Source organism: Heterodontus francisci, chromosome 31, assembly GCF_036365525.1.
Source record: "Heterodontus francisci isolate sHetFra1 chromosome 31, sHetFra1.hap1, whole genome shotgun sequence".
Taxonomy (NCBI): domain Eukaryota; kingdom Metazoa; phylum Chordata; class Chondrichthyes; order Heterodontiformes; family Heterodontidae; genus Heterodontus; species Heterodontus francisci.
The window spans coordinates 64,748,025-64,771,772 of record NC_090401.1 but is presented as its reverse complement, the minus strand read 5'-3'; the positions used below and the strand labels follow the sequence as shown (position 1 = coordinate 64,771,772).

General features: G+C 44.7%; 1 protein-coding gene across 9 annotated transcripts in view; it reads left to right on the top strand.

Moving 5' to 3' along the window:
• The window catches only part of LOC137347346 (importin subunit alpha-7), a 238,812-nt gene that overhangs the window by 115,122 nt on the left and 99,942 nt on the right, over positions 1–23,748 (top strand). For all 9 annotated transcript variants that reach the window (XM_068011816.1, XM_068011819.1, XM_068011817.1 and 6 more), the window contains 7 exons: positions 2,504–2,635; positions 5,789–5,877; positions 6,437–6,536; positions 6,746–6,909; positions 9,461–9,539; positions 9,838–9,963; positions 13,446–13,573. In XM_068011816.1, coding sequence (XP_067867917.1) covers positions 2,504–2,635; positions 5,789–5,877; positions 6,437–6,536; positions 6,746–6,909; positions 9,461–9,539; positions 9,838–9,963; positions 13,446–13,573 — 818 coding nt within the window. The remainder of the gene's footprint in view (positions 1–2,503; positions 2,636–5,788; positions 5,878–6,436; positions 6,537–6,745; positions 6,910–9,460; positions 9,540–9,837; positions 9,964–13,445; positions 13,574–23,748) is intronic.

Here is a 23,748-nt window from a genome sequence, read left to right as displayed (position 1 = left end):
CAAAACACACAAGGCAACAGGAATCACTCTTGAGTCAAGAATTCTTCAAAGACTGGAGGCAATAGGAATCTGCTACCTTGCAAATGCAGGGGCTTCCTCTCTGCAAAGCAGTTGGCCTCGACAGAGCAGCAACTCATCTTTTCCTGGGTCTTTTCTCCACTCCAGGGGTCTTTTCCCCTCTCCAGGCAGACCACAGTCACACCTCAAATGTAGGATTTCTTTCCAAGAGATGCAAGTCTTCCTTTACAGAGAGTAGGTCTTTTCTCTGGTCTGTAAGCAAGTCACAGCCAGATTTCACTGCATGCTGCTTGTCCAGGTCACTGGTCACAATGCAAATGTGAAACTAAAGTGCTTAACAATCAAGTCATGTGACCTGTCATTTTCCTTTGCTGTTTGAAAATAGTGCCTTGCAGTCTGTTTCCACATGGTTCAAACACCAAGTTCCAGCATTCAATGTTCACAGAAAAAGATCCTTTTTCTCAGTTTTTAAAAACACAGAATTCTAAGCTTTCATTAAAAAAAAAGCTGTTGTGACACTAGTTGAAAAATAGTTTGAGTAGTACGTAATCAAAAGAATCTCAGTTTTTTGCATTGTTTGATTGCAATACTTGCGCATTGTGGGCTGAATTTTACTAGCCCTCCGGTGCAGGGTCGCAGTGAGGGGGCCCGCAAATTCTTCTGGGAGAGGCCCACCATGACCCCCGACGCCAAGAAGGCCCCGCCGCATTTTACCTGCGGCGGCGAGGCCTTGGTGCAGCCCCTCCCACTGCCTTCATTTGTCTAATAAAATTTATGCAAATGCATGTTAATTAACCTAGCTGAACCGGATGGCCGTCCCACACCAATATTCCAGCTGGTGGACGAAAGTCTTCCGATCCCCGTTTGGGGATTCAAGGCGAGACACTGGTGGTGAGGGGGGAAGAGTTTAATTTTCAGGTCAGCGGGGTGGGTGGGGGGGGGGGGTGGCAACAGGTGGGGAGGGGGAACGGAGGAAACATATTCCATTGGCTAAGGGGATGGTGCGAACAGTGAAAGCGCAAAGATCATAGTTTGGGAGTGAAAGGTCAGGACTGACAAAAATGGTTTTACGAATATACATACGGATTAGGAGCAGGAGTAGACCACTCGGCCTTTGAGCCTGCTCCTCCGTTCAATAATTTCAAGGCTGAGCTGATTAATCCACATTTCCACCTACCCCCAATAACCTTCCACCCCCTTGCTTATCAAGAATCCATCTACCTCAACCTTTAAAATATTCAAAGACTCTGCTTCCACTGCCTTTTGAGGAAGCGAATTCCAAAGACTCACGACCCTCTGAGAAAAAATTTCTCCTCATCTCTGTCTTAAATGGGCGACGCCTTATTTTTAAACAGTGACCCCTAGTTCTAGATTCTCCCACAAGGGGAAACGTCCTTTCCACATCCACCCTGTCAAGACCTCTCATGTTTCAATCAAGTCGCCTTTTACTCTTCTAAATTCCAGCAGATACAAGCCTAGCCTGTCCAATCTTTCCGTGTAAGACGGCCACCCATTCCAAGTATTAGTCTAGTAAGCCTTCTCTGTACTGCCTCCAATGCATTTTCATCCTTCCTTAAACAAGGAGATCAGTACTGTACATAGTACTCCAGATGTGGTCTCACCAATGCCCGGTATAGCTGAAGCATAACCTCCCTACTTTTGTATTCAATTTCCCTCACGATAAACGATAACATTCTATTAGCTTTCCTAATTACGTGCTGTACCTGCATACTAACCTTTTGCGATTCATGCACTAGGACACCCAGATTCCTCTGCATTTCAGAGCTCTGCAATCTCTTACCATTTAGATAATGTGCTTTTTTTATTCTTCCTGCCAAAGTTGACAATTTCCCACTTTCCCACATTACACTCCATTTGCCAGGTCTAGGTTTAGGGGGGGAGAGGGAAATAAATTTATTGGTTGATGATTGGGGGGGTGGAAGAGGGGTTTTGATGTGTACTTTACTGTTTTTATTTAAATTAAAGGTAGTGTTCCCTTTCGAAATTAAAATTGCTGGTAAGAGCTTGCAGGCCTTTAAAAATGGCACCAGTGCCTGCACTGTGGCACTGGTCGCCATTGCCGGGTACGGATGGCTGCCCCCTCCACGTCATCGGGGGCGGCTGTTCCACCTCCTCCATTTAAATGAGCCCCCGCATGAAATATTTCAGGGTCTCATCAGCGACCGCTCCACTTGGCTGGACAGCCGACTTCAAAACGCGCTGCCATTATTTGCGGCGCGCTAATAAAATCCAGCCCTGTGTGTGGCTTGCACCCCTCTCCATGCAACTAATGCTGCAGCTACAAGTAAATAACCTGTGTATTTGCTATGCTTTGCAAATTACTTCGTGCATTGGTACAGGCTGGATCGTGGAGGAGAAGCTGTAACTCAGAAATTCTGTATGAAAGAGCTTTTTATTTTAGCCATCCAGAAGAAAATTTAATACCAAATGTTAGTTTGCACATTGATTTGTTCTTCTATTCCAGTTTGAAGCAGCATGGGCTTTGACAAATATAGCTTCAGGTACATCTCTCCAGACCAAAGTAGTAATAGAGGCTGGTGCCGTTCCAATTTTTATTGAGCTGTTAAACTCTGAGTTTGAGGATGTACAAGAACAGGTAAGATGCCATATTTCATTTTAACTGTTTACCTCTTTCCTGGAATTCTTGTAACATATGAGGTAGGTAGAAAATGGGGAGGGGGGGAAGTTTTTGAAATCTTTACGCCACAAAAACTATCTTCCTGTCTCATTTGAGGTGAGCAGTTGCTGGTGGAATGTACATTTTTATAGATAAATTATTCCCTGCTCCAGTTGAAGGAATATGTCTAATTGGAAACTCCATCTTGATAGGCACCTTTCCTGCAAATGGATTCTTAATGTAATTTGCATTACTTTTGGTGAGCTGCATAATGGAAATTAAAGTTATCCATCAATATTCAACAAACTTACTTTGATTGAGATCATAGAACCATGCAAAACAGAAGGAGGCCCATTCCCCCCCAGACCCACAGCAATGTGGTTGACTCTTATATGCCCTCTGAAATGGCCTAGCAAGCCACTCAATTGTATCTAACCGCTACGAAATCAATAAAAAAGAATGAAACCAGATGGACCACACGGAATCGCCCTAGGCACTGGAAACGACAGCGGCAAACCCAGCCCTGCCGAACCTGCAAAGTCCTCCTTACCAACGTCTGTGGACTTGTGCCAAAGTTGGGAGAGCTGTCCCACAGACTAGTCAAGCAACAGCCTGACATAGTCATACTCATGGAATCATACCTGACAGACAATGTCCCAGACACTGCCATCAACATCCCTGGGTATGTCCTGTCCCACCGGCAGGATAGACCCAGCAGAGGTGGCGGCACAGTGGTATACAGTTGAGAGGGGGTTGCCCTGGGAGTCCTCAACATCAACTCCGGACCCCATGAAGTCTCAAGGTATCAGGTCAAACATGGACAAGGAAACCTCCTGCTGATAACCACCTACCGCCCTCCCTCAGCTGATGAGTCAGTACTCCATGTTGAACAACACTTGGAGGAAGCATTGAAGGTGGCAAGGGCATAGAATGTACTCTGGGCGAGGGACTTCAATGTCCATCACCAAGAGTGGCTCGGTAGCACCACTACTGACCGAGCTGGCCGAATCCTAAAGGACATAGCTGCTAGACTGGGTATGCGGCAGATAGTGCGGGAACCATCAAGAGGGAAAAACATACTTGACCTTGTCCTCACCAATCTGATGCATCTGTCCATGACAGTATTGGTAGGAGTGACCACCGCACAGTCCTTGTGGAGACGAAGTCCCGCCTTCACAATGAGGATAGCCTCCATCGTGTTGTCTGACACTATCACCGTGCTAAATGGGATAGATTTTGAACAGATCTAGCAATGCAAAACTGGGCATCCATGAGGTGCTGTGGGCCATCAGCAGCAGCAGAATTGTACTCGACCACAATCTGTAACCTCATGGCCCGGCATATTCCCCACTCTACCATTACCATCCAGCCAGGAGACCAACCCTGGTTCAATGAAGAGTGCAGGAGGGCATGCCAGGAGCAGCATCAGGCATACCTCAAAATGAGGTGTCAACCTGGTGAAGCTACAATACAGGACGACTTGCATGCCAAACTGCGTAAGGAGCATGCGATAGACAGAACTAAGCGATCCCATAACCAACAGATCAGATCTAAGCTCTGTAGTCCTGCCACATCCAGCCATGAATGGTGGTGGACAATTAAACAACTAACTGGTGGAGGTGGCTCCATAAATATCCCCATCCTCCATGATGGGGGAGCCCAGCACATCAGTGCAAAAGATAAGGCTGAAGCATTTGCAACAATCTTCAGACAGAAGTGCCGAGTGGATGATTCATCTCAGCCTTCTCCTGAAATCCCCAGCATCACAGATGCCAGACTTCAGCCAATTTGATTCACTCCGCATGATATTAAGAAACGACTGAAGGCACTGGATACTGCAAAGGCTATGGGCCCTGACAATATTCCAGCAATAGTACTGAAGACCTGTGCTCCAGAACTTGCTGCGCCCCTAGCCAAGCTGTTCCAGTACAGTTACAACATTGGCATCTATCCCGCTTTGTGGAAAATTGCCCAGGTATGTCCTGTACACAAAAAGCAGGATACGTCCAACCCGGCCAATTACCGCCCCATCAGCCTACTCTCCTCCGTAAAGTGATGGAAGGTGTCATCAACAGTGCCATCAAGCTGCACTTGCTTAGCAACAACCTGCTCGGTGACGCTCATTTTGGGTTCTGCCAGGGCCACTCAGCTCCTGAACCCATTACAGCCTTAGTTGAAACATGGACGAAAGAGCTGAACTCGAGGTGAGGTGAGAGTAACTGCTCGTGACATCAAGGCAGCATTTGACCGAGTATGGCATCAAGGAGCCCTAGCAAAACTGAAGTCACTGGGAATCGTGGAAAACTCTCCGCTGGTTGGAGTAATACCTAGCACAAAGGGAGATGGTTGTGGTTGTTGGAGGTCAATCATCTGAGCTCCAGGACATCACTGTAGGAGTTCCTCAGGGTAGTGTCGTAGGCCCAACCATCTGCAGCTGCTTCATCAATGACCTTCCTTCAATCATAAGGTCAGAAGTGGGGATGTTTGCTGATGATTGCACAATGTTCAGCACCATTCGCAACTCCTCAGATACTGAAGCAGTCCATGTCGAAATGCAGCAAGACTTGGACAATATCCAGACTTGGGCTGATGAGTGGCGCGAATGTTACTTGCCACGCAAGTGCCAGGCAATGACCATCTCCAACAAAAGAGAATCTAACCATCTCCCCTTGACATTCAATGGCATTACCATCGTTGAATCCCCCAATATCAACATCCTAGAGGCTACCATTGACCAGAAACTGTAACCGTGGCTACAAGAGTAGGTCAGAGGCTAGGAATCCTGAGGTGAGCAACTCATCTCCTGACTCCCCAAAGCCTGTCCTTAACCTCTTCGGACAACAATTCCAGCTTCTCTAATCTTTTCAGCTAACTGAAATCCCTCATCCCTGGTACCATTCTAGTAAAACTCTTCTGCACCCTTGCCAAGGTCTTGACATCCTTCCTAAAGTGTGGTGACAAGAGATCTTGTGCTTGAAGGATAAGCTGTTTTAGGTATTCACTTCAGCCCTTTATATATTTTCTGAAAGGGACAACTGTCCCTAATGTTTTAGTTTCTACAACATTATAGAATCTGAGTGAATTTTATCTTGAATTTGTCTTTTGCTTTAAAGTTTATTTTATTTTTTTAAGGCTGTATGGGCCTTAGGAAACATTGCAGGTGATAGTGCAGTATGCAGGGATTTTGTCCTCCACTGTGGGATTCTTCCACCTTTGTTACAGTAAGTATTTGCATTTTCTGGAAATGTTCATAATTATATGAATGTGAATTTCATTAGCAGTGAAACAGGGGGAGAAAGGTAGTATATTCTCTTCAGGCCATTAGATCTCATTATAGGATCTATCCCACTGAGATGTCTTATTGCCTTATTGAAAGTTTGAGTGCAAAATTAGTCTATGGTATGTAGAATCGACTCAGTGGGCCGAATGGCTGCCTCCTGTGCTGTAAATGACTGACAGTTAACAGTTGTATTCTGTGCACTCAACTTTCTGTCTTTGACAAGGATTTAAGATACAGTAGCATGTGACAGGCAGAGGTGAAAATGAAAAAACATGTTAAAATATTAATGTTAATGCACAAAAAGCTGGTTAGTTATATATCAGTTTCTTAGTGCATTGGTTTTAGTGTGCTTGATGTGTAGTTTGCAAATTTGTTTTCCAGTTAAAACTGTACACATGGTCTTGTCTACAGCATGCAATTTTCTTGTAAACTGATTATGTATTGTACTAGGTGTAAGGTTCTGTGTAGTATTTTATGCTTGTTTTGTTTTTTCCCTGTAGGTTATTGACAAAATCTAATAGACTCACAATGACAAGAAATGCTGTCTGGGCACTGTCCAACTTGTGTAGAGGCAAAAATCCACCTCCTGATTTTGAGAAGGTAAATATGCTTTGCTACACTGTCTTTGCAATTGAGTAAAATGTATATCACTGTGATCTTTAGCCCCAATCAGTTGTCATATCCATGTTTTCCAGATGAGTTACTGTTTTGTAATTGTGCCTGAACACTATCCTGCATGGGTGGGTAGTTTCAATGTTAAGTTAATTTGTGAAGCAGCTAAAATAAAAAAAACTTATTTTTATTTGCAGGTATCCCCCTGTTTACCTGTGTTGTCCAGGCTACTGTTCAGTAGTGATCCTGACTTGCTTGCTGATGCTTGTTGGGCTTTATCTTACCTGTCAGATGGACCCAATGAAAAAATTCAGGCTGTTATCGACTCTGGTGTTTGCAGACGATTGGTGGAACTCTTAATGTAAGTTTATTTGCAGAGATAGTAATCTTAATATCTTTTGTGGTCGTGGATTTGAGTGCCAAGAGGTCAATTTTAACCCTTTTTAAGCCTTCTCAAAAATTTCAGGTATTTGGCTAATAGGCAAGCCAAAGATGATAAACTTTCAATGTTAAATGACCCACACAACTAGAAGTTGCAAGACAAAAAAAACACAATTGTCACAATTGTTCACTGATTTATTTTCCCTTTTATCAATTTAAAGTCGCAATGTATTCTGTTTATAACATTTATAAAGGTACATTGTGTGTGTTTTCTCACATTTGTCCCATTGATATCATCCCTTTCTGCATACGTGCACTGTCAAAGACGATCGTCTGCTTCTATGCCTTTACCACTGCCAGTTTTGATGAGATGTGGGTTACAATTACTTTACAGTGAAGCGTCTACCCTCTCTTCATCACCTCCCTCAATGTACAGGGATTGGGAGTTTCCTACCTCCTGAATTGAGCTATAGCTTGCTACTGTTTGCATTGTTGAAACACCAAACGGTTGTGCTCAACTCCCACTACTTTGGGCATTTCTTTTATATAATTAGCCCATGGAGGCTTGTTGAACAAATTGTTAACTTTTTTTTATTCTTTCGTGGGATGTGGGCATGCAAATGTGATAGCATTTGCTGCCCATCCCTAGTTGTCCTTGAGAAGGTTGTAGCGAACCACCTCCTTGAACCGCTGTAGTCCATTGTCTTTTCTATAGCGGTATGGTACAACTGAGTGGCTTGCTAGGTCATTTCAGAGGGCAGTTAATTGCTGTGGGTCTGGAGACCAGGTAAGGACAGCAGGTTTCCTTCCCTGAAGGACCAGATGGGTGTTTATGACAATCATAGAGTTATACAGCACAGAAACAGGCCCTTCGGTCCATCGTGTTGTGCCGGCCATCAAACACCTACCTATTCTAATCCCATTTTCCAGCACTTGGCCCATCGCCTTGTCTGCTATGGCGTTTCAAGTGCTCGTCTAAATATTTCTTAAATGTTGTGAGGGTTCCTGTCTCTACCACCCCTTCAGGCAATGTGTTCCAGAATCCAACCACCCTCTAGGTGAAAAGATTTTTTCTCAAATCCCCTCTAAACCTCCTGCCACGTACCTTAAATCTATCCCCCTGGTTATTGACACCTCCACTAAGGGAAAAAGTTTCTTCCTATCTTTGCCCCTCATAATCTTGTATACCTCAATCATGTCCCCCCTCTGTCCTCTCCACTCTGAAGAAAACAACCCTAGCCTATCCAGTCTTTCTTCATAGCTGAAATGCTCCAGCCCAGGCAACATCCTGGTGAATCTCCTCTGCACCCTCTCCAGTGCAATCACATTCATTCTATAGTGTGGTGACCAGAACTGTACACAATACTCCAGCTGTGGCCTAACTAGCATTTTATACAGCACAAGTGCCAGGCAATGACCATCTCCAACAAGAGAAAATCTAACCATCTCCCCTTGACATTCAATGGCATTACCATCGCTCAATCCCCCACTATCAACATCCTAGGAGTTGCCATTGACCAGAAACTGAACTGGAGCAACCATATAAATACCATGACGACTACAATAGCAGGTCAGAGGCTAGGAATCCTGCGGCGCGTAACTCGCCTCCTGAATCCCCAAAGCCTGTCCACCGTTTACAAGGCACAAGTCAGGAGTGCGATGCAATACTCTCCACTTGTTTGGATGGGTGCAGTTCCAACAACACTCAAGAAGCTCGACACCATCCAGGACAAAGCAGCCTGCTTGATTGACACCCCATCCACAAACATTCACTCCCTCCACCACCGACACACAGTGGCAGCAGTGTGTACCATCTACAAGATGCACTGCAGCCACGCAGCAAGGCTCCTTAGACAGCACCTTCCAAACTCTACCAACTAGAAGGATAAGGGCAGAAAATGCATGGGAACGCCACCACCTGCAAGTTCCCCTCCAAGTCACACACCATCCTGACTTGGAACTATATTGCCATTCCTTCACTGTCGCTGGGTCAAAATACTGGAACTCTCTTCCTAACAGCACTGTGGGTGTACCTATCTCACATGGACTGCTGCGGTTCAAGAAGGCAGCTCATCACCACCTTCTCAAGGGCAATTAGGGATGGGCAATAAATGCTGACCTAGACAGCAATGCCCGCATCCCATGAATGAATAAAAAGAGAAGCTCCATCATAACCTCCCTGCTCTTATATTCTATGCCTCGGCGAATAAAGGCAAGTATCCCATATGCCTTCCTAACCACCTTATCAATGATAGCCATGGCACCATTACTGAGACTAGCTTTGAATTCCAGTTTTTTATTAATTAATTGACTAATTAGTTGAATTTAAATTCCACCAATTGTCATGGTGGGGTTTGAACCTGTGTCCCCAGGGCATTAGCCTGGCCTCTGGATTACTAGTCCAGTGAATTAACCACTACGCCATTGTCTCCCCTAACATTGTCTTCTGTGACTTACATGAAATAACCATCAAATGTGATATGTTGGATGTATAATTTCTGACCAATCATTCTTTATGAATTTCTTCATAGGCATAATGATTACAAAGTTGCATCACCAGCATTAAGAGCTGTAGGTAACATAGTAACAGGTGATGATATCCAGACACAGGTATGTGCACCATTGGCTTGTGCCTTTGGAGTCTGTAGTAAATCAGTTATTGTCTCTATTGCCTTTAGTTTAAAATTTATGAAGTTTTCCAAGTTTAGGTAATATAACAGAAACACTCAAAAAAAAAAAGCAGTAGACATTTTATTGAAGTTGTCCCACCCAAGTTTTAGATTGCAGCAACTTTTTTCCCCTTAGAGATTGATTGTTTGACAATTTATTGAAGCAAAATAATTTAATGAAAGTTCAGTGAATTTATTTGCAAAATTTTGTTCAGAGGCTTAATTTTTGTTTTGTCCAGGTCATATTAAATTGTTCAGCCTTGCCATGTCTTCTACATTTACTAAGTAGTCCAAAAGAATCCATAAGGAAGGAGGCCTGTTGGACCATTTCAAACATTACAGCTGGAAATAGAGCACAGATTCAGGTAGAAGAAAAATAGTTTTCAGTTGAAATTAGTGAATATGCATAATTGCAATCAACATCTGTTTGATCCAGTTAATTTTAATTTGCATAATTGTTTGCAACTGCCATGCAATGTATTGCCAAGTGATAAGATTTAAGCGTTTTTGCTGGATCCCTAACATTCGAAAACATATTTACTTCCAATGGTTTTAAGTTTTAATGAGACTAAAGATACAGTTTGCTGATGAATCAGATTTTTCCAAAACCTGTCATTAACTTTTTATAAAAGCAGTAGCTGAAGTATTTCTCGGGAATATGCGAACAAACAGCACCACGTAGTCTGCAGTTCCCTAAAATTTGCAAAGGCTTTTTATGTGTTGTACTGGGCAGTTGCTAAGTGGAATGGGAATACTTTCTAGCCATTCAGAAGACACCACTGTATTTAATACCAAGTTCCTTCTGAATTTCTAAGTTGTTCCTACCTTGCTCCAAAAGTTCTATTTAAATTGCTGTTTGTTTTTTCCCAGGGATGATGATGATACAGGGACTTCTCTTTAATTAAGACTCTTTCAAATCTACGAATGATAACTTTGCAGTGTTAGCTGTGGCACAGTGATAGCACCCTCACCTCTTGAGTTGTCAGGTTGTAGGTTCAGGTCCCACTCCAGGATTTGAGCACAAAAATCAAGGCTGACCCTCCAGTTCGGTACTGAGTGAGTGCTAGCCTGTTGGAGGGTGCCATCTTTCTGATGAGATGTTAAACTGAGGTCCTGATGGCAGTCTGCCCGTTCAGGTGGACATAAAAGATCCCATGGCACTATTTTGAAGAAGAGCAGGGGAGTTATCCCCAATGTCCTGGCCATATTTATCCCTCAACCAACATGATTAAATGCAGATTATCTGATCATGATCACGTTGCTGTTTGTGGGAGCTTGCCGTGCAAAAATTGGCTGTTGAATTTCCTATATTACAACAGTGACTACACTTCAAAAGCTTAGTGCTAGGGGCTTGGATGGGGCAGAATTTTTAAGGAGCATCCAGGAGGGCTTCTTGAAACAATATGTAGATAGTCCAACTAGGGATGGGGCCGTATTGGACCTGGTATTGGGGAATGAGCCCGGACAGGTGGTCGAAGTTTCAGTAGTGGAGCATTTCAGGAACAGTGACCATAATTCCGTAAGTTTTAAGGTACTTGTGGATAAGGATAAGAGTAGTCCTCCGGTGAAGGTGCTAAATTGGGGGAAGGCTAATTATAACAATATTAGGCAGGAACTGAAGAATTTAGATTGGGGGCAGCTTTTTGAGGGTAAATCAACATCTGACATGTGGGATTCTTTCAAACGTCAGTTGATTAGAATCCAGGACTGTGAGGAAGAAGGATAAGTTTGGCAAGTTTCGGGAACCTTGGATAACGCGGGATATTGTGAGCCTCGTCAAAAAGAAAAAGGAAGCATTCGTAAGGGCTGGAAGGCTAGGAACAGACGAATCCCTTGAGGAATATAAAGACAGTAGGAAGGAACTTAAGCAAGGAGTCAGGAGGGCTAAAAGGGGTTATGAGAAGTCATTGGCAAACAGGATTAAGGAAAATCCCAAGGCTTTTTATACGTATATAAAGAGCAAGAGGGTAACCAGGGAAAGGGTTGGCCCACTCAAGGACAGAGAAAGGAATCTATGTGTGGAGCCAGAGGAAATGAGTACTTTGCATCAGTATTCACCAAGGAGAAGGACTTGGTGGATGATGAGCGTAGGGAAGGGAGTGTAGATAGTCTCAGTCATCTCATTATCAAAAAGGAGGAGGTGTTGGGTGTCTTGCAAAGCATTAAGGTAGATAAGTCCCCCAGGGCCTGATGAGATCTACCCCAGAATACTGAGGGAGGTAAGGGAAGAAATTGCTGGCGCCTTGACAGAAATCTTTGCATCCTCATTGGCTACAGGTGAGGTCCCAGAGGACTGGAGAATAGCCAATGTTGTTCCTTTGTTTAAGAAGGGTAGCAAGGATAATCCAGGAAATTATAGGCCGGTGAGCCTTACGTCAGTGGTAGGGAAATTATTAGAGAGGATTCTTCGGGACAGGATTTACTCCCATTTGGAAACAAATGGACTTACTAGCGAGAGGCAGCATGGATTTGTGAAGGGGAGGTCGTGTCTCACTAATTTGATTGAGTTTTTTGAGGAAGTGACAAAGATGATTGATGAAGGAAGGGCAGTGGATGTTATCTATCTGGACTTCAGTAAAGCCTTTGACAAGGTCCCTCATGGCAGACTAATACAAAAGGTGAAGTCACATGGGATCAGAGGGGAGCTGGCAAGATGGATACAGAACTGGCTCTGTCATAGAAGACAGAGGGTAGCAGTGGAAGGGTGCTTTTCTGAATGGAGGGATGTGACTAGTGGTATTCCGCAGGGATCAGTGCTGGGACCTTTGTTGTTTGTAGTATATATAAATGATTTGAAGGAAAATGTAGCTGGTCTGATTAGTAAGTTTGCGGAAGAGACAAAGGTTGGTGGAGTTGCGGACAGTGATGAGGATTGTCAGAGGATACAGCAGGATATAGATCGGTTGGAGACTTGGGCGGAGAAATGGCAGATGGAGTTTAATCCGGTCAAATGTGAGGTAATGCATTTTGGAAGGTCTAATGCAGGTGGGAAGTATACAGTAAATGGCAGAACCCTTAGGAGTATTGATAGGCAGAGAGATCTGGGCGTACAGGTCCACAGGTCACTGAAGGTGGCAACGCAGGTGGATAAGGTAGTCAAGAAGGCATACGGCATGCTTGCCTTCATCGGTCGGGGCATAGAGTATAAAAATTGGCAAGTCATGCTGCAGCTGTACAGAATCTTTGTTAGGCCACACTTAGAATATTGCGTGCAATTCTGGTCGCCACACTACCAGAAGGGCGTGGAGGCTTTGGAGAGGGTACAAAAGAGTTTTACCAGGATGTTGCCTGGTCTGGAGGGCATTAGCTATGAGGAGAGGTTGGATAAACTCGGATTGTTTTCACTGGAATGACGGAGGTGGAGGGGCGACAGGATAGAAGTTTACAAAGTTAAAAGTGGCATGGACAGAGTGGATAGTCAGAAGCTTTTTCCCAGGGTGGAAGAGTCAGTCACTAGGGGACATAGGTTTAAGGTGCGAGGGGCAAAGTTTAGAGGGGATGTGCGAGGCAAATTCTTTACACAGAGGGTGGTGAGTGCCTGGAACTTGTTGCCGGGGGAGGTGGTGGAAGCAGGCACCATAGAGACGTTTAAGAGGCATCTTGACAAATACATGAATAGGATGGGAATAGAGGGATACGGACCCTGCAAGTGCAGAAGGTTTTAGTTTAGCCAGGCATCAAGATCGGTGCAGGCTTGGAGGGCCGAATGGCCTGTTCCTGTGCTGTACTGTTCTTTGTAATTCTTTGGCTGTAAAGTGCTTTGGGCTTCCTGTGGCCATGAAAGGAAATATATAAATGCAAGGCTTTTTTGTTCACTTTTGTTTAAACTGCTTTTTTTGTTTTTAAGGCTGTAATAGATGCAAACATCTTTCCAGTGCTGATTGACCTTCTTCAGAAAGCAGAATTTCGGACAAGGAAAGAGGCAGCATGGGGTATCACAAATGCAACTTCTGGAGGAACGCCAGAGCAGATTAAGTGAGTGACAAACAGTTTATTTGTATCTCTCTCTTGCTCCCTTTCCACATTGCTCCTGATCATCTTTTCCTATTAAATAGTGAAATGCTTTTGATGTCCCTTGCTAGTTTCTTTGCAAGTTCTCATTTTGTAGATCTTACTATCTGTTTTGCTGTTCTTCGTATTTCTCCCATTCAGCAGGATCTGTGCTTTTTTCGCATTTTGTATGCTTTTTCTTTTCATTTTGTGTTGTTTCTTTCGTCATCCATTGCATTTTTTTGGCAAGTAGAGCTCTTGCCCCTTAGGGCAATATCACATTGAAAATTTTTTTTGAACACCTCCTATTGATCTTCTGTTATTTTACTCAACAGATTTTCCCAGTTCACTGTGGACAGTCTCAGTCTCATCACATTGAAGTCAGCCTGACCTAAACCTAGAATCTTAGCTGTATATTTAGTTGGTATATTTAGTTCCCAGTCTTAACCGTCATACAGCCATGTCTCAGTAATGGCTGCTATGTCATATCTTCCAAGTTGAATTTGCACTTGCAGTTCATTCAATTTGTTCTTTATACAAACGCATGGAGTATGAAGAATGCTTATTTGGGCCACACACCCTAACCTGCACTTCTGCTCTAATAATTTTACACACCTATTTTTTTTCTCTCCTGTTTTAATTGCTTCACATCTTTTAGTTTTCTGTTTACTTGTAGTAATGCGTTTGATGTAGCCTATACGAATTTTAGCAAGGTTTTTGACCAGGTCCCACATCTGGTCAGAAAATTAAAAACTCATGGGATCCAAGGGAAAGTGACAAGTTAGATCCAAAATTGGCTTGGTGGCAGGAAGCAAAGGGCAATGGCCAGGTATTTTTGTGACTGAAAGGCTGTTTTCAGCGGTGTTCCGCAGGGCTTAATATTGGTTCGCTTTTCATGTTATATGTCGATGATTTAGACTTAAATGTAGAGGACATGATTAAGAAGTTTGCAGATAATGTGAAAATTGGCCATGCGATTGATTGTGAGGAGGAAACCTGTAGACTGTATGACTGGTCAGGTGGGCAAAAAAAGTGACATGGAATTCATTCTGGAGAGGTGTGATGTAATGCACCTGGGGAGGGCAAGCAAGGAAAGGAAATACAGCTTGGGCTGATAAGTGACAGATAACATTTTTTTTTTTCTTTATTCGTTCCTGGGTTGTGGGCGTTGCTGGTTAGGCCAACATTTGTTGTCCGTCCCTAATTGCCCTTGAGAAGGTGGTGGTGAGCTGCCTTCTTGAAGCGCTGCGGTCACTGTGGGGTAGGTACATCCACAGTGGTGCTAGGAAGGGAGTTCCATGATTTTGACCCAGCGACAGTGAAGGAACGGCGATATAGTTCCAAGTCAGGATGGTGTGTGACTTGGAGGGGAACTTGCAGGTGGTGGTGTTCCCATGCATTTTCTGCCCTTGTCCTTCTAGTTGGTAGAGGTCGCGGGTTTGGAAGTTGCTGTCTAAGGAGCCTTGGTGCGTTGCTGCGGTGCATCTTGTAGATGGCACACACTGCTGTCGGTGGTGGAGGGAGTGAATGTTTGTGGATGGGATGCCAATCAAGCGGGCTGCTTTGTCCTGGATGGTGTCGAGCTTCTTGAGTGTTGTTGGAGCTGCACCCATCCAGGCAAGTGGAGAGTATTCCATCACACTCCTGACTTGTGCCTTGTAAATGGTGGACAGGCTTTGGGGAGTCAGGTGATGAGTTACTCGCCTCAGGATTCCTAGCCTCTGACCTGCTCTTACAGCCATGGTATTTATATGGCTACTGCAGTTCAGTTTCTGGTCAGTGGTAGTCCCTAGGATGTTGGGGGATTGAGCGATGGTAATGCCATTGAATGTCAAGGAGAGATGGTTAGATTCTCTCTTGTTGGAGATGCTCATTGCCTGGCACTTGTGTGGCGCAAATGTTACTTGCCACTTATCAGCCCAAGCCTGGCTATTGTCCAAGTCTTGCTGCGTTTCTACACTGACTGCTTCAGTATCTGAGGGGTCGCGAATGGTGCTGAACATTGTGCAATCATCAGCAAACATCCCCACTTCTGACCTTATGATTGAAGGAAGGTCATTGATGAAGCAGCTGAAGATGGTTGGGCCTAGGACACTACCCTGAGGAACTCCTGCAGTGATGTTCTGGAGCTCAGATGATTGACCTCCAACAACCACAACCATCTTCGTTGCGTTAGGTATGACTCCAACCAGTGGACAGTTGTCACCCTGATTCCCATTGACTCCAGTTTTGCTAGGGCTGCTTGATGCCATACTCGGTCAAATGTTGCCTTGATGTCGAGGGCAGTCAATCTCGCCTCACCTCTTGAGTACAGCCTTGGTTCAAACATGGACAAAACAGCTGAAATGAGGTCAGGAGCTGAGTGGCCCTGGCGGAACCCAAACTGAGCGTCACTGAGCAGGTTATTGCTAAGCAAGTGCTGTTTGATGGCACTATTGATGACACCTTCCATCACTTTACTGATGATTGAGAGTAGACTGATGGGGTGGTAATTGGCCGAGTTGGATGTATCCTGCTTTTTGTGTATAGGACATACCTGGGCAATTTTCCACATTGCTGAGTAGATGCCAGTGTTGTAGCTGTACTGGAACAGTTTGACTAGGGGCGCGGCAAGTTCTGGAGCACAGGTCTTCAGTACTATTGCCGGAATATTGTCAGGGCCCATAGCCTTTGCAGTATCCAGTGCCTTCAGTCGTTTCTTGATATCATGCCGGGTGAATCGAATTGGCTGAAGTCTGGCATCTGTGATGCTGGGGACGTCAGGAGGAGGCCGAGATGGATCATCAACTCGGCACTTCTGGCTGAAGATTGTTGCAAATGCTTCTGCCTTATCTTTTGCAGTAATATTCTACTCCCCCATCATGGAGGATGGGGATATTTGTGGAGCCACCTCCTCCTGTTAGTTATTTAATTGTCCACCACCATTCACAGCTAGATGTGGCAGGATTGCAGGGCTTCGATCTGATCTGTTGGTTATGGGATCGCTTAGCTCTGTCTGTTGCATGCGGCTTACGCAGTTTGGCGTGCAAGTAGTCCTGTGTTGTAGCATCACCAGGTTGACACCTCATTTTGAGGTCTGCCTGGTGCTGCTCCTGGCATGCCCTCCTGCACTCTTCATTGAACCAGGGTTGGTCTTCTGGCTTGATGGTAATGGTAGAGTGGGGGATATGCCAGGCCATGAGATTACAGATTGTGGTTGAGTACAATTCTGCTGCTGCTGATGGCCCACAGCGCCTCATGGATGCCCAGTTTTGCATTGTTAGATCTGTTTGAAATCTATCCCATTTAGCACTGTGATAGTGCCACACAACACGATGGACGGTATAAACAAAGAACAAAGAAAATTACAGCACAGGAACAGGCCCTTCGGCCCTCCAAGCCTGCGCCGATCCAGATCCTCTATCTAAACATGTCGCCTATTTTCTGAGAGTCTGTATCTCTTTGCTTCCTGCCCATTCATGTATCTGTCTAGATACATCTTAAAAGACGCTATCGTGCCCGCGTCTACCACCTCCGCTGGCAACGCGTTCCAGGCACCCACCACCCTTTGCGTAAAGAACTTTCCACGCATATCCCCCCTAAACCTTTCCCCTCTCACTTTGAACTCGTGACCCCTAGTAATTGAATCCCCCACTCTGGGGAAAAAGCTTCTTGCTATCCAGCTTGTCTATACCTCTCATAATTTTGTACACCTCAATCAGGTCCCCCCTCAACCTCCGCCTTTCTAATGAAAATAATCCTAATCTACTCAGCCTCTCTTCATAGCTAGCGCCCTCCATACCAGGCAACATCCTGGTGAACCTCCTCTGCACCCTCTCCAAAGCATCTACATCCTTTTGGTAATGTGGCGACCAGAACTGCACGCAGTATTCCAGATGTGGCCGAACCAAAGTCCTATACAACTGTAACATGACCTGCCAACTCTTGTACTCAATACCCCGTCCGATGAAGGAAAGCATGCCGTATGCCTTCTTGACCACTCTATTGACCTGCGTTGCCACCTTCAGGGAACAATGGACCTCAACACCCAAATCTCTCTGTACATCAATTTTCCCCAGGACTTTTCCATTTACTGTATAGTTCACTCCACAAGGACTGTGCGTTGGTCACTCCAACCAATACTGTCAAGGACAGATGCCTCTGCGGCAGGCAGATTGGTGAGGATGAGGTCAAGTATATTTTTCCCTCATTGGTTCCCTCACCACCTGCTGCAGACCTAGTCTAGCAGCTATGTCCTTTAGGACTCGGCCAGCTCGGTCTGTAGTGGTGCTACCGAGCCACTCTTGGTGATGGACATTGAAGTCCCCCACCCAGAATACATTCTGCGCTCTTGCCAACCACAGTGCTATTATTGTCTATTAGTTGTGTTTAATTATATGCAGGTGGAGGGCATTAATTGGGGTCTTGGGCACATCTGAAACTGTGAGGGTTTGTGTTAGGATGTAGGTGCTTGTAATGTTTCACTCTCTATAAATAAATACATGAATGAGTAATGATTGGCTGCAGTATGATCCTTCACCAACTGGCTTTCTTGAATATAACAGAGGGAAGATTTAACTGAGATGTCTAAAATTGAGCCTATATAGAGTGGATAGGAAGGACCTATTTCCATTAGGAGAGAGGTCAATAACCAGGAGTGTAGATTTAAATAATTGGTAGAAGGATTAGACGGGAGTTGAGTAATTCATTTCGCCCAGAGGGTGGTAGGGGTCTGGAATTGACTGCCTGAAAGGGTAGTAGAGGCAGAAACCCTCATCGCATTTAAAAACCAGTTGGTTATGCACTTGATGTGCTGTAATCTATAGGGCTGAGGACTAAGAGCTGGCAGGTGAGATTAGGTTGGATAACTTTTTTTTTTGGACAGCATGAAGATGATGGGCTGAATGGCCTCCTCCTGTGCCATACATTTTTCTGTTCCTAGTGCCCAAAGCCCTGAGCCGACCCTCCCTCTCTTTCTTTTCCCCCCCCCCCCCCCCCCATTTACTAGTTTAAAATCCTTGTGGCTGCCCTATTTATGGTGTGGGAAACAAGGATTTCATAGTCATATAGAGTCATACAGCATAGAAACAGGCCCTTCGGCCCACCGCGTCCATGCCGACCATAATGCCTATCTATACTAATCCCACCTGCCTGCATTAATTCCATATCCCTCTATGCCTTGCTCATTCAAGTACCTGTCCAGATGCCTCTTAAATGTTGCTACTGTTCCTGCCTCCACCACTTCCTCAGGCAGCTCATTTCAGATACCCACTATTCTTTGAGTGAAAAATCTACCCCTTTAAACCTCCTCCCTCTCACCTTAAATCTATGCCCTCTAGTTTTAGTCACCCCTACCATGGGAAACAGACTCTGGCTATCTACCCTATCTATGCCTCTCATAATTTTATATACCGCTTTCATGTCCCCTCTCAGCCTCATTTATTGGGACTCAGGTACCAGCTTGGTTCAGGTGGAACCTTTCCCAATGGTACAATTCCTTCCTGTTGCAGTACTGTCCCAATAAATGAAATCTTTCTTTCCCACATCACTCCTTTAGTCATGTGTTCACCTCCCTAATCTGTTTACCCATATGCCAATTTGCACCTGCTTCAGGTAACAATCCAACAATTATAACTCTTGAGGTCCTGTTGTTCAGTTTAGCTCCTAGAACAAAGGAGATTAAGGCGATAATTAATAGAAGTGTACAAGATTATGACAGTCTTGGATAAGTTAGACAAGGAAAAACTGTTCCCATTAACAAATGGTACAAGGACTAGGGGACACTGATTGAAAATTTTGGGCAAAAGATGCAGGGGGAATATGAGGACGCACTTTTTTTACGCAGTGGGTGGTAATGACCTACTGCCAACAAGGGTGATGGAAGTAGAGACGATCAATGACTTCAAGAGGAAGTTCGATGGTGACCTGAGAGAAATAGATTTGCAGGGCTGTGGGGATCAAGCCAGGGAGTGGGACTGACTGCATAGCTCCTAGAAGAGCCGGCATGGACTTGATGGGCCGAATGGCTGCCTTCTGTGCCGTAAATGACTCTGACTCTTCCTAGTACCTCCAAACAAGATCTTTTACCTACTCTTCCCTATCTTGTCGGTTTCAACATGAACCGCAAGGACTGGATCCTGCTCCTCCCTCTCTAATATCCTTTCAAGCTGGTTCCAGATATCACTCCACCTGACGCCAGATGGGCAATATACCACATGAGACTTTTGACTATGCTTACAAAGGATGCTATCTGTACCCCTAATTATAAAATTCCCTACAACCATCGCATTATGCTTCCCATCGTCTCCTTCCCCCTTTGGACAGCCTCCTGCTCTAAGATGCCATGGTCCACATACCAACCATCCTTCCGTCAATCTTTATCCTTATCCTCACAAATAGCAATTATATATAACCTGTTGTGTAGAATAAGTTTCTGCGGATCCTTGCTCTCTATCTCACCTGGGATCCAACCCAGTTCTGAACCTGCACCTCTCTGTGGTGTGATCAAAGTCTGGAGCAAACTGTCCAGATACTGCTGTCTTGCCCCTTATGTGTCGTCGTGTCTCCAAGATGCACTTCAACTCTATGATCCTGAGCTGGAGAGATTCAGGATTGAGGCATGTACTGCAGATGTGTTCGTAGGAGCAGTCTCACTGTCCACAAGCTCCCACATACTGCAGTAGAGACATAAAACCTGCTCTGTCATACCTTAGTCTAGATTATTTTTTCTACTTTTAGGTTTTTTTTCTTTTTCTAAACCCTAACTTGCAGTGCAATACTGGACAAAAATGTTAAATATTTATTGTCATAAGCTTACACAAATCACTGAGTATTGAAGGCAAAAAGAGCACCTCCTTCACCCTCTGCACCAAATTCCTATTCTGACTAAATTACCAACTTTTGCACTCTATTTACAATGCACTCCTTTTGCGACCATTCTGTGCAACCACCATTCCACTCTGTTGCCTCTTCCTCCCATCTCTTTAGACAACTTCCTGCTCCATGGTGTCAGCATTTTGGCTGCCCTTCCAACAGTCTTGATCCTTATCCTCACAGGTAGCACGTATGTCGTTCTTGAATAGGATCAGTTTCTGCGTATCCACGTTCCCAATCTCACCTGGGTTCCCCTTCTGTACATTATTGGTAATACCAATCCAGTTCTGAACCTGCACACCTCTGAGGTTTGATCAAGGTCTGGACCAGACTGTCCAGATACTTCTCCCCACCCTTGTGTGTCAGAATGTCTCCAACTCGCACCCTGACTCAGTGAATCTGAGTCTTAGAGATAAGAGATGGTGACATTTACTACAGGATGGTGTGATTCTGTGAGTATACAGTCAGCTTTTTGTTTAACTAGTCTGTGGGACAGCTTTCCCAATTTTGGCACAAGTCCCCAGATGTTGCTGAGGAAGACTTTGCAGGGTTGACTTGGTTGAGTGTCCCTTTGTTGTGTCCAGATCTGGTGTCTGGCTTGAAGCCAAGTGATGTCTTATTTTATTATAGTTTTTTGTAGCGGCCTGGTACAACAGAGTGGCTTGCAGGGGCATTTCAGAGGGAAGTTTGAGTTAACCACATTTATGTGGGTCTGGAGCTCAGTATTCCCAAGCTTGAGTGGCAGCTTTTTAAAAATTCTTTCATGGGATGTGAGCATTGCTGGAAAGGCCAGCATTTGTTGCCCATTCCTTGTTGCCCTTGAGAAGGTGGTGTTGAGCCACTTTCCTGGACCGCTGCAGTCCATGTAGTGTAGGTACCCACAGTGCTGTTCGGGAGGGAGTTCCAGGTTTTTGACCCAGCAACAGTGAAGGAATGGCGATATAGTTGCAGGTCAGGATGGTGTGTGACTTGGAGGGGAACTTGGGTATTCTCATGCACCTGCTGCCCTTGTTCTTTTAGGTGATAGAGGTTGCGGGTTTGGAAGGTGCTGTTGAAGGAGGCTTGGCGAGTTGCTGCCGTGCATCTTGTATATGGTACACACTGCTACCACTGTGTGTTGGCGGGGGAAAGAGTGAATGTTGAAGGTAGTGGATGGGGTACTAATCAAGTGGGTTACTTTGTCCTGGATAGTCTTGCACTTCTTGAGTTTTGTTGGAGCTGCACTCATCCAGGCAAGTGGAGAGTATTCCATCACACTCCTGATTTGTGCTTTATAGATGGTGGAAAGGTTTTGGGGAGTCAGGAAGAGTTACTCGTTGCAGAATTCCCAGCCTCTTGCCTGCTCTTGTAGCTACAGTATTTATAGTTAAGTTCTGATCAGTGATAACCCCCAGAATGTTGATGGTGAGGGATTCAGTGATCATAATGCTGTTGATTGTCAAGGGGAGTTGGTTAAATTCTCTCGTTGGCGATGGTCATTGCCTGCAATTGTGTAGTGTGAATGTTTCTTGCCACTTATCAGCCCAAGCCTGAATGTTGTCCAGGTCCTGCTGCAAATGGACACTGACTGCTTCAGTCTCTGAGGAGTCGCCAACAGTATTGAACAATGTGCGAACATCTGTGGGATTTAGGTTCAGGAGTCACAGATAAGCAAAGAAGGGGGTCGAACTCATAATGTGATTTTAAAGTAGTTTATTAAGCAGCAGCTTAAATATGATAATGCATAAGCTGAATAGACTGTAAAGATACACAATCTGTAACCGGTTGAATGGAGTACTGATCCCAGGTCATACATATGAGGCAGGCGATGTGTTGGTGGTCTCTTTGGTCCTTGGCATCCTCAGTCGTCTTGAGTGAACCAAAGTGTTGGGTCAAAGTGTTGAGTGAAAGCTTATCTGAAGATTTCTCTCCCGAGCACCTGTTTATACGCTTTATTTCTAGGGGCTGGTAGTTTGACACAGGGTAATCATTTGTTCAATTCCAATTGCTCAATCATCAAGGGACAAGTACTAAATGTGAACCCCTCCCATGCCCATAACTCTTTCTGCCCCCCACCCCACCCCAAAGTCACCTGATATCTTGTATTTGTAAACTTCTGCCAGACACGTCTACAGAGGATAAGAGGCTCCATCTTATCAGCTTTAGGAATGTCTTGTTTCAGAACCTGTGCTAGAGTTTTGTCCTTGGCAGACTGCGATAGAATATTTTTTAAGTGAGAGAGCGCTATTTGTATCATATTCAATTAACCTTATAAAATCTTAAAATTATTAGACAGCCATTTCTTACTCATCTCCATTTCTGACTTTATGATGGAGGGGAGTTCAAAGATAAAGCAGCTGCAGATGTTTGGGCCTAGGACACTGCCCTGAGGAACTCCTGCAGCAGTATCCTGGGCCTTAGATATTTGGGCTCCAACAACCTCAACCATCTTGCTTTGTGCGAGGTGTGACTCCAACCAATGGAGAGTTTTCCCCCAATTCCCATTGACTTCAGTTTTGCTGCGGCTTCTTGATGTCATACTCGGTCAACTGCTACCTGGTGTCCAGGACAGTTTCTGTCACTTCAGCTCTTTTCTCCATGTTTGGGCCAAAGCTGTAATGAGGTCAGGAGCTGAGTGGCCCTGGCAGAACCCAAACTGAGCATCAGTGAGCAGGTATTGCTGTGCATATGCCGCTTGATGGTACTGTCGACGACGCCTTCCATCACTTTGCTGATGATTGAGAGTAGAATGAAGGGGCTGTAATTGGCTGGATTCGATTTGTCCTGCTTTTTGTGGACAGGACATACCTGTATTAATGGCAGGTTAATTATGTTAAGAGACCAGTAAAGGGCATTATAAAATATAAACGGAAAGTGCTACATGTACTCAGCAGGTCTGGCAGCATCTATGGAGAGAAAAGCAGAGTTAATGTTTCAGGTCTGTGACCTTTCATCAGGTGAAGGGCATTGTTCAATTAAGGACTTGGAGGGGATATAAAGCCAGCCTGCTGCGACAGGAGGCAGAGATATGTAATGCTGCATTCTGTGAGTAAACCAAATATCAAGTAAAGAATCTGTCTGGATACATTCTTCACCATTTGGCTTGGATCCAGATAACATGGTAGAGAGTGGTTGTCTAAAGGTGAAGATTGGCAACTAAGAATTTTTTTTCAAGACAGAAGGTTGCAATTTGAGTTACTTTTGAGAAGAATGGCTGAAACCAAGTGTAAAGTGTCAGGGTATGATTTCCCACTGACATTCTATGAATCTGAACCTTGTGGCCAATGGAAAAATAGTCTGTATGTGGACACAGGTTATATCCTTGCCGA